This window comes from Eleutherodactylus coqui, chromosome 8 (genome assembly GCF_035609145.1).
Source record: "Eleutherodactylus coqui strain aEleCoq1 chromosome 8, aEleCoq1.hap1, whole genome shotgun sequence".
Classification (NCBI taxonomy): domain Eukaryota; kingdom Metazoa; phylum Chordata; class Amphibia; order Anura; family Eleutherodactylidae; genus Eleutherodactylus; species Eleutherodactylus coqui.
Genome location: NC_089844.1, coordinates 209,806,646 through 209,818,228, shown reverse-complemented (window position 1 = coordinate 209,818,228; position 11,583 = coordinate 209,806,646). Strand labels below are relative to the sequence as shown.

Here is an 11,583-nt window from a genome sequence, read left to right as displayed (position 1 = left end):
CCGCCCATTCTATGCACCTAGTGGACTAGTCCTCCCATTCTATGCACCTAGCGGACCGGTGCTCCCATTCTATGCACCTAGTGGACTAGCCCTCCCATTCTATGCACCTAGTGGACTAGCCCTCCCATTCTATGCACCTAGTGGACTAGCCCTCCCATTCTATGCACCTAGTGGACTAGTCCGCCCATTCGATGCACCTAGCGGACTGGTCCTCCCATTCTATGCACCTAGCGGACCGGTGCTCCCATTCTATGCACCTAGTGGACTAGCCCTCCCATTCTATGCACCTAGTGGACTAGCCCTCCCATTCTATGCACCTAGCGGACTAGTCCGCCCATTCGATGCACCTAGCGGACTGGTCCTCCCATTCTATGCACCTAGTGGACTAGTCCTCCCATTCTATGCACCTAGCGGACTAGTCCTCCCATTCTATGCACCTAGCGGACTAGTCCTCCCATTCTATGCACCTAGCGGACTAGTCCTCCCATTCTATGCACCTAGTGGACTGGTGCTCCCATTCTATGCACCTAGCGGACTAGTCCGCCCATTCTATGCACCTAGTGGACTAGTCCTCCCATTCTATGCACCTAGTGGACTAGTCCGCCCATTCTATGCACCTAGTGGACTAGTCCTCCCATTCTATGCACCTAGTGGACTAGTCCGCCCATTCTATGCACCTAGTGGACTAGTCCTCCCATTCTATGCACCTAGTGGACTAGTCCTCCCATTCTATGCACCTAGTGGACTAGTCCGCCCATTCGATGCACCTAGCGGACTGGTCCTCCCATTCTATGCACCTAGCGGACCGGTGCTCCCATTCTATGCACCTAGTGGACTAGCCCTCCCATTCTATGCACCTAGTGGACTAGCCCTCCCATTCTATGCACCTAGCGGACTAGTCCGCCCATTCGATGCACCTAGCGGACTGGTCCTCCCATTCTATGCACCTAGTGGACTAGTCCTCCCATTCTATGCACCTAGCGGACTAGTCCTCCCATTCTATGCACCTAGCGGACTAGTCCTCCCATTCTATGCACCTAGTGGACTGGTGCTCCCATTCTATGCACCTAGCGGACTAGTCCGCCCATTCTATGCACCTAGTGGACTAGTCCTCCCATTCTATGCACCTAGTGGACTAGTCCGCCCATTCTATGCACCTAGTGGACTAGTCCTCCCATTCTATGCACCTAGTGGACTAGTCCTCCCATTCTATGCACCTAGTGGACTAGTCCTCCCATTCTATGCATGCGCCCAAGTAGTCCGTCAAATACATTCAGCGGCAGCAGAGAAATGCTGAGGAAAGTATGTATAATACGGCCATCCGTGGACTCGGCGTTTCAGCTCCTATAAGCCCCATAAAGTATGAGAAATGCAATACCTTGTAACACGCCCAGTGAGCTAAAATACGACTCACTCCTTGAAATTCAGGAATCTTTAGGTGTTCACAAATTTTAACAGCAAGTGGATAAAGTCTTCTCAAAACTAATCTGTGTGGAAGAAAAAACAAAACACTGAGTGCACACATAAGGAGAACACAAAGACGGAGTATTGGAGGTCATAAAGAACATATACAACACATACAACCGGCTGACTACAAGCAATTCGGATTGTTCGGGGGGCATGGCTAAATGCGAAGCGGTGCAGACGCACCTCTCGGGTTACGGAATCCCACCAGACCCGGAATTATTCTCCGCGGCTCTACTGCGTGTACTGTCCCTCCATCCACCGGACTGCTGCTGGAGCTCCCGCAGCGCTTCCTGGCCGTCGCTGGGACTGAAGTCTAGCTGCAGCCTACATCCGCAGGTTTCACTTTACACCATGAAGTCCTCCATAACACACAAACCGCTGCTGGTCCCTCCTGGTGGTGAGGTGGTGCGGAAATGTCCCTGAGGGGGACGTGAAGAATGTTCGATCGCTAGGATAGTACACTGCATTACTTATGTAGTGCATTCTACTAAGCCTGTGACAGCAGCCTATTAGACTCTGTGACAGGCTGAGTTACATGGCAGACATGGAGGCTTCCAGCTGCCATGGGAACCTATACCAATAGGTACCAACCTTACAGTTAAACTGCCAAGATCGGAGGGTTCTCTATTCCTAGCTGTTAGAGCAGGAGCCTGGCTGTCAGTAGTCGGCCAAGCCACCGCCTTAAAAAGATGAATGTGCAGGTTTAAAGCCCATAATGGAGTTCAGTAAAAAAGCATATTGTGGTCACTAGGGGGTTAATAAAGACTATCGATTTTCATCTAAGACCCTTCGTTGGAAGGATATGCCGTGCACCAGGTTTCTGTCTGGTAATTAACTACTGATGACCCATCCTAAGGTTCCATGTGCACTTATGAAGTGTCCCAATTAGTGTCCGGACCTAATGAGAGCAGAACAATCAGTCCAACACACGGTTCCCCAGTTCACCATTGTAGTTAAGCTTTATACAAACAAGTAAGCCGAATCACAAAGAAGAGCAGTGAATAAAGCAATACCTGTCTACGAGGACTGGAACCGTGAGCTGCTTGTATCTGCAGACATGTCAGGGTTAATATCTGGGCAATTCACCCAACACTAGTATATAGCAATATTCCCCCGTTGCTCTCTACATTATTAATAGGTAAGCTCAAAATCCCCCGAAAGAAAAACAAAAATAAATTGTTATTCATAGATCAAGCTAGAAGCCCCGCTCGCTACAGGAAACCGTAATCAGGCCCCAACGCGCAAGGAGCGGGCCACGATCATGCGTGGTAATAGCCGTTTATCTGATACACTTGCCACGACAATACCGTTCTGTAGTCCTCAGCACAGCTGGGTCTGTACGGAAGTAGAAAAACTGAAATAGGGTTTACCCGATTCTGGTAGCTGTGGGGAGCAGCACGGTGGCTCAGTGGTTAGCACTGTTACCCTGCAGTGCAGAGATCCTGGTTTCTACCCTGACCAAGGACAATATCTACATGGAGTTTGTAGGTTTCCCCAAGTTTGCATAGGATTCTTGCGGGTACTTCAGTTTCCTCACACACTACAACTCATGCCCACTCCGGCGTGTATTTGTGTATGTAAATGCGCTGCATTCTTGCGCAGATTACAAAGATACACACAAGATCACATAGATTTTTGCGTATTCTGCGCAGCAGGCACAGAGGCTTTCTACGTATGTTATGCCCATTTACACAAGCCCATTGCTGTTAATGTACTCTTGTGTTGCGCAAATGGGCAGCGAGATCAGTCATGCTGCGTAGTTTTTCACATGATCAGACCCCACATGAAAAAAATATGCTCATGTGCAATGGGTTCTATTCACTTCACGTTACGTGCGCAAAATCGGCAGGCGTAATATGCTGCACAGATACACTCATGTGAATGAGCCCTAAAAGCAAGTGCTCCGTAGCATGACTGTGGCGCTCTATGCACCATGAAGAGGTCTCTCACCTTCAACCTCTTTACCACAGAGCTTTCTACCTTGGTGGGTGGCTAGGGTAGCCAGGTGGGGCCGTCAAAGGTGTGCCATCACCTGCGAGTTGTTGAACAGGGTGGTGTGGAGGTGTGTGGTGGAGCTCAGAATCCAAGATCGCAAACGCTCCATGTGCGGACGCTGCCCCCTCTACCAAGAGTTGGCTGCGTCCTTGAAGGGAAAGCAGAGAGACGGTCCTTCTGCATGCGGACCTTGTCGCCGGCCACAAAGAGAAGTGGTGGGCCGGCTTTGGCCTGGAGGCCTTGAGTATGGCACAGGTGCACTACGAGGTTGATAGGCAGCTTCATGATATTTAGACTGTCAGCTCCTATGAGCCACATAAACTAAAGGCACAGGCTTACAGGAGCTGGGGCGCCAAGTCTGGGGATGCCCCCCTCATACTCGGGGGGCATCCCCAGACTACACCTCCCCATTTCCCTGTATCCTGCAATACAATAGATGAATGACGTTCTTGGCAGTCCTGATGAAACCAAACAATTCTGCAGCGAGTTGGTCAGTGAAAAGGATACTGTACGATAGTCAGAGGTATGCCAATCAGGTAGTCATTGATCGCATTGAGGACACGGAGATCATGACACATTGTAACAAAGTCTGAAGGCGAATAGGAATCCAGGAAGCATTTTCCAAAAGATGCGGCCTGCGAATGGGAAGGAATTCGATTATAGAGGTTATAGAATAACGGTGTGGAAAAAAACAACTTCATATACTGTGATGGAGGACCAACAGGTTAGACGGTCGCTTCTCTAAAACCAGTAACAAAGAGGAGCCTTGATTAAAGGGGTTTGTCCGGGCGCCAAACAATTAAATATAGGCTGAACTAGCAGGAGTACCTAGTCATCCTCCACCCCTGGAACCAACACTGCAGCCCGTGGGCCTCCCGGTAACAGATCCCATCAGATGCCACTCTCCTGGCATTACCACTCAGATGCTGGAGAACGGCACCCGACTGCTGCAGCCTCTGATTGGCTGTAACGGTCAGGTGGTATCCGTTCCACAACAAAGGACTGTAGCATTGGATCACCAGGGCAGAGGACAAGTAAATACCCGATTGTGTTTTTTAACCCCTTAAGGACTCGGCCTATTTTGGGCTTAAGGACGCAACAATTTTTGGCGGATTTTCTTCTCCGTTTATCAAAAGTCATAACTTTTTTATTTTTCCGTCGACGCGGCCGTATGAGGGCTTGTTTTTTGCGTGGCGAACTGTAGTTTTTATCGGTGCCACTCTTGGGTACATAGACTATATTGTAAAACTTTTTTTTTTTTTTTTTTTTAATGATAGCAGGGAGAGAAAACGCATCAATTCTGCCATAGATTTTTTTTTTTTTTTTACAGCGGTACTCATGCAGCATAAATGAGACATTCCATTTTTTCTGCGGACCGGTACGGTTACAACGATACCAAAATTCTTACATTTTTTTTAGGTTTTCCCACTTTTCTGCAATAAAAACCCTTTTTCTGGGTAATTTTTTTTTTTCTAAATCGCTGCATTCAAAGTCCTGTAACTTTTTTATTTTTTGATGTACGACACTCTATGAGCGCTTATTTTTTGCGAGACGAGCTGTAGATTTTATTGGTACCATTTTGGGGTACATACGGCTTTTTTGATCACTTTTATTGTGTTTTTAGTGAGGCAAGATGCTAAAAATTAGCATTTTGCCTCAGTTTTTTAGCGTTTTTTTTGCGTTTTTTTCCGTGCACAGTCAAAAGCATGTGCAACTTATTGTACGCGTCGTTACGGACGCGACAATACCAAATATGTGGGGTTTATTTATTTTTTTTACTTTTTTTTATGCTAATCTGAGAAAAAGCATTTAAAAATGTTTTTTTTAACTCTTTTTTTTACATTTTTTTAAATTCTTTTTTTAATCTTTGTTTTTTTTACACTGTTTGCGTCCCTCTGAGGGACTTTAACCACTGCCCTGATGATCGCTGGTATAAGGCATGGCAGAGCTACTGCTCTGCCATGCCTTATCGCTTGTACAGCGATTATAGGCAATACAGGACGCCAGTGTCTGGCGTCCTGTTGCCATGGTGACAGGCCGGGCTCTTGCGATGACATCGCGAGTTCCGGCCGGAGACACAGAGGGAGCCGCACTCCCTCTGTGAACTCTTTCCCTGCTGCGATCTACTTAGATCGCGGCAGGGAAGGGGTTAACAGTGGGGGTGCATCTCCGATGCCCCCCGCTGTTGCAGCGGGACGCCGGCTGTGACTGACAGCCGGCTCCCGCTGCGAGAGAGCGCGGGATCTTATGTGATCCCGCGCTATCCCCAGGACGTAAGTTTACGCCCTGTTGCGGGAAGTACCAGGATGCCAGGACGTAAACTTACGCCCTGCAGCGGGAAGGGGTTAAACACATTTGATTCTATACTTGGAAAAAAAACAACCCCTTAAATTCTACACGTGAAATCTTTATGTTTATCTTAAAAGGGTCGTACCACAAACCACTTTCATCAACTACCCATAGGATTGTGCCAAAAAAAATAAAAAAGCTGATTAGTGGAGGTCCTAAGGTCCATTTAGACACAACGATTATTGCTCAAAGACCATCTTTTGAGCAATAATCGTTGTGTCTAAACGGGCAGCCATCGTGCACTGTTCGTTCATCGCTCATTTCTAGCAAGCTAGAAATGAGGAATAAGCCTTATCAGCGCCGCACACCGATTTTCTCAGTGGGCGCTGCTGATAGTATTCTTTTGGCTGGTATCCCGCTGGCAGTTCTCAGCGGGACACCAGTTGAAAGCACAGAGAACGGAGCAACTGTTTGCATATTCAAAACAGCTGCATTGTTCGTCAAACTATCACGGTGGTAAACCCGCTCCGCCTGCATTAACTCTTTAGTAGCCAATTAGCTACTTACAGTTATGCAAAGATGATCGCTCAAAACTGTCAAACGGTCATTTGAGCGACTTTTGAGCAATAGTTTTTCAGTGTAAATGGGCCCTTACAGCTAAGGCCCTCAGCAAACTGGAGAACCAGGATTCAGAGTCCCCCTCTTCTCATCATTGTGGATTCGCTGCACCCACCATCAGTGATGTGGAGACTGAATAGACTGGTGGTCATGCGTGTGCAGCACCGCTCTACTCATTTCAATCAGCTAAGCGAGTACAAGCACTTGGCCAACTCTAGCAGTCTGATCGAAGATGAATGGAATGGCACCGCATCTATGACTGCCACTCCATCCCTCCACACTGTGGGGAAAGTACAGTGATCCTGCAACTAAGAGAAAAGAAGCACACAGGACCAGCCGTTCGAGATCCGTGTAAGTCTCAGTGATGTGACCCCCACCCATCAGACTTTAAAGGGGTTGCATAGTCAAACTATTGCTGGCCTATGTGCGCGGGAGAGCGGGGAGGAACGGAGGGGAGATCTCTCTCTCCCGCCCGCTCTCCCCTGCTCCCCGCCGCGACTCACCTGTCAGCCGCAGCGGTCCCCGATCAACTGTTTGCCAGAGCGGTGGGCTCATCCATTGAGCCGATTTCTGCAGGAAGCAGACAGCTCCATTCCCACTGCAGTGGCCAGGCTTGGTATTGCAGAACAAGTTTTCATTAAAGTGAATGAGAATTCTGCCTGTAATACCAAGCATGGCCACTACAGTGGGAAGAGAGCTGTTAGCTTCCTGTAAAAATCAGCTTAATGCCTAAGCACACCATCCTGGCAAAGACCTGATTGTCAGAGGTCACAGGGGTATATGCCCACGATCTATTGATGGCCTATCCTAGTAGTTCACAGCTGGACAACCCCTTTCGTGACATATCCTATGCCTATGTGATAAAAGTTGATTGCAGTATAAGCCCTTTAAAATCTTCCTGATCCCTGGATCAGCATTCTACGTTAAATACCAATAGTGCAGTAAGCCCACGGGGAGGAAGATGGGAATATGACTAGACAACCCCTTTAAGGTCTCCAAAATGGAGGGATACACTGCTGAGACCCCTGCCAATCAGCAAGTTATCCCCTATCCTGTGGACAGTCTGTGGATAGGGAAGAGCTTGTAATTGTGATACAATCCTGTAAAAATACTACATAGAGGACTTCAATACAGAAACGTTGCAATACAAGTATAAGGCAGCCTGCACACCAACGGATTTGCATTGTGGAATCCACGGTCAGCATCCACACCGCGGATCCGCAGCAAATACCGTTTATACACGGCTATGGAAAGTCGCTTCTTCCTGCTGCACCCTCACGGAAACCAATTGCGGTTTCCACAAATGGAGGAAGAAGAAAAAAAAAAAAGTCGCAGCATGCTCTACTTTTGTGCGGTGTCCGCAGGGATTGCTTCCATTCAAGTCAATGACGCAGCCGGACCCACAGCCCATTCGTAATTGACATTGCAGATTGACACCGACATCAAAAAATTAACATTTAAAAAAATGGATTTAAAAATTCCTTACTGCGCATGTGTGATGGCAGCTTCCCGCAGCCGTCCACAGTACAGAAAAAGAGGAAAGGTAGGGGGTAACCGGCCAGGCACAGGGTCGGATTCCGCTACGGGCTCCTACATGTGGAATCTGACCAGTTCATCTGCAGGCAGCCTAAGTGATTGCATCATCACCACTATACCCGATGACAAAAATCCATATTCTCTACAAGCTTATTAATGAAGCTATGGATGTGGTCCCACAGGTTTGCTCTTCCTGCAGTAAAGGTTTCAACCTGAAGACCCATATCTGTAGAACAGCCTGCAATCTATAGGGCAAAGAAGTAGGAAACATAGAGGCCCGCGGCGCTCAGAGAGAAGAGGGTTGGGCAGGATGGACAGAGAATGCAGGCAATATGTAATGGGTAACACATTCTGGCATAGGACCAATGCCTTTGACTGGCTTCATGGGGGCCAGACAAGGGCATTAGTCTTTTGCCGGAATGCGTTGTCCATTACAGATTGCCTGCATTCTCCAGCCATCCCACCCAACTCTTCTGTCCGAGCGCTACGGGCCTCCTTGTTGCCTACCTCTTTGCATTGCAGACGGGGTTCCCTGTGTCTCTTGAACAGCTGCTGTAGTTCGTTGGGCCGAGAACACAACGCAATCAGGTGAGAGCTCCTACTCTTCTTCATCGCTACTTTCTCTAAGTGCCCTACCTACTGGAGCGCCCTACAACCAATACAAAGAGATTAGAACCTCTGTAACCCTGCTGCAACACAGGAGCAGCTTCTACCCTCACCTGCGGTCTCCATGTAGATTGTAAGCCGGGTCGTCGCTCCCTCTATCCCTGTCTATCCCTCGCTTAGGGCTCCTTCACACTAGTGAGAAAACTGTGATGCGATAGGGAGTGAAAACACATGATGATGAAACCAATGATTTTCAAAGGTTTCATTCTCATTTTTGAGGTTTTCACTCCTGTGATGCTGCGTGAACAAAAAAACAACATTGCAGCATCTCGTTTCTTTTCGCGATATCACCCATCGTTCTCAATGGGGATGGCGGCAGCAGAACGGGCCCCATTGAAAACAATGGGAGAGGAGAAGCGATATCCTGCTGCGGCGAGAGAAGAAGGGAACCCCCGTAGGGATGTGAGGTGGTGTTCATGTGAAACCGCCTCGCATCCATGGGTTTTCAGAAGGATTGCGAAGGTGATATCAGGCCGTGAATCACAGCCCAACATCGCCCTCGCCAGCGTGCAGGAGCCCCAAGTCATACGTATTTTCTATGTTCTGCATATATAATGCTCTAAAATGACAATTAAAGGGGTTGTCCCGCGGCAGCAAGTGGGTCTATACACTTCTGTATGGCCATATTAATGCACTTTGTAATGTACATTGTGCATTAATTATGAGCCATACAGAAGTTATAAGAAGTTTTTCACTTACCTGTTCCGTTGCTGGCGTCCCTGTTTCCATGGAGCCGACTAATTTTCGCCGTCTAATGGCCAAATTAGCCGCGCTTGCGCAGTCCGGGTCTTCTTCTTTTCTCAATGGGGCTCCGTGTAGCTCCTTGTAGCTCCGCCCCGTCACGTGCCGATTCCAGCCAATCAGGAGGCTGGAATCGGCAATGGACCGCACAGAAGCCCTGCGGTCCACCGAGTGAGAAGATCCCGGCGGCCATCTTCATCAGGTAAGTAAGAAGTCACCGGAGCGCAGGGATTCAGGTAAGCACTCTCCGGTGTTCTTTTTCAACCCCTGCATCGGGGTTGTCTCGCGCCGAACGGGGGGGGGGGGGTTGAAAAAAAAAAAAAAACCCGTTTGGGCGCGGGACAACCCCTTTAAGAGCACTTGAAGTAGTAACGCCACCTTACCCTCAGAAGGGATTTCTGAAGTTCTGTTGAATGTTCGTAACCGGCTGCTTCGATGCATTTGGCCACAGCTTCTGGAAGCAGGTTTTGATCCTTTATCTCCCGGAGGTAGTCATCAGCCTTCTGACTTTCTTTCTATAGAGAAGACAAAGGGACAATCCTTAAAGGGAACCCGTCGGCAGGTTTTACAATACAAGATAAACCTTCAGCAGCGCTACTAATGAGATTCCCTTGTTGGTTCTGCACTCCACGTCCGGTAACTTTACTATCTGCTACTGAAGTTCTCCCATGCTGTAGTAAAACGAGTTGAAGAATCAGATTTCCCCTCCGCACCGTGCCAGGCTGCCCATTCTTGATTGGCATGCATACCAATATCTCTTTTTAGCTGTAATCCCATGCAGGTGCCATAGTAAACCCTAACGCCCCTCAGCTCCCCCCAACTTGCTGAGACTTTAGCGGCGTACTACGCATGTGCCTTAAGGACCGTTACTCCCACAGTCATGTGACCTCGGATGTTCACGGGCATGCACCGCTTCCAAGTATAGAATCTCAAGTGTGGAAGCCATCCGTGCGGGAAAACGCAGAAAATGGAGCATGCTGCTGGTGTTTTCCTGCATGTGCGATCCGCACTCCGGGAAAAACTTACATCCGCAGGTATCCAATTACCTGGGGATGCCTAATGAATGTCTATGGGCATATTGAACTGCGAGTGACCCACGCAGATTCCACAATTTTGCCCGTGGACATGAGGCCTAAGGTGTGCAGAAATCCATGCGCCTGTCACAAACTACTTCAGTCACAAATGTTCTGCTTTCCCAGAATGATCAGACATTCTGGCCAAATAGTTAGTCAAGTCACTATATGTATGTGTAATGCACACACATGCTGTAACCGCAGGAAAAGCAGAGACTGTGGAGATTAACACTGTCTGCAGATCTGTCAGACTGCAAGAGGACAGGGAGACGCCTGTGAAGATAGCTCCTCCCCCTGTTGCAATAGAAAAGTCCCCATCTCCTTGTTACTACAGAAGCTCTGTACCCAATGACAGACAGTGGATTGCAGAAATGCTGGAAGGGAGACCCCTAGTGGAAGCCACTGCAAACGTGATTTACAGCAGTAAAGCAACATTTTTAATGCAAGAATATTACAGAAATGCATATTACTGGTTTATGCAAAAATAGATTTGGCTTTCCACCATGCAAATACAAAATTAGGATCATTTCAATAGGACATTTACCTCATATTCCTTTTGTGCTTCCATTAGAAGTGCACCCGGGGCCATGGAAGCTATTTTAAAAATTTCTTCATTTGCTTCTAAAAAGCAAAAAACATTTGCATTATTTTCTTCATTCAAACCCCCACAGGATCCCCCCTCATAGACACTAGAAGCTGGAGCTGCTGACATGAGAGAGGGAAAGGCATTCCCAGGGGCAGCAATACACAGAAATGCTCCCTAGTTTCTGCAGACCACCTTCTCCATTCTCAGCTGCTCCTGCACTCTAACTAAACGGTACCTTCGCACGGGGCGATTACTGCCAGAATTACCATTGGGAACAGCAAATTTGGGCAATAGTCACCCCATCTACAGGCCCACAGGGGACTTGCAATCACTTGATCGCTTGTACTATATGCAGTAATAGTTAAAGGGGTTCTGACATCAAAAAAAAAAATTTGTACTCACCTTGCCTGGCCTGGCCCGATCGCCAGGCATGTCCCCTCCAGCCGGCATCTTCTTCTGTGCCTTTAAAGCAGAGCAGGAGCGGTCAAAAAGAGCGCTTCCGGCTCTGGTCCGTCCATCAGGCACTTCCGAGGTGAACGGACGGGCCGCTCACAGCAAGCACGTCACAAGCAGTGCTTGCTGTGGGCGGCCCGTCCGTCCTGCTGAACTCCA

The 11,583-nt window shown here is 48.3% G+C and overlaps 1 protein-coding gene across 1 annotated transcript in view; it reads right to left on the bottom strand.

The window, feature by feature from the left end:
• The window catches only part of VPS16 (VPS16 core subunit of CORVET and HOPS complexes), a 105,989-nt gene that overhangs the window by 49,525 nt on the left and 44,881 nt on the right, over nt 1–11,583 (bottom strand). The window contains exons 11-15 of the mRNA XM_066577288.1: nt 10,930–11,006; nt 9,696–9,827; nt 3,970–4,097; nt 2,481–2,516; nt 1,379–1,487 (exon numbers count right to left, since the gene is read on the bottom strand). Coding sequence (XP_066433385.1) covers nt 1,379–1,487; nt 2,481–2,516; nt 3,970–4,097; nt 9,696–9,827; nt 10,930–11,006 — 482 coding nt within the window. The remainder of the gene's footprint in view (nt 1–1,378; nt 1,488–2,480; nt 2,517–3,969; nt 4,098–9,695; nt 9,828–10,929; nt 11,007–11,583) is intronic.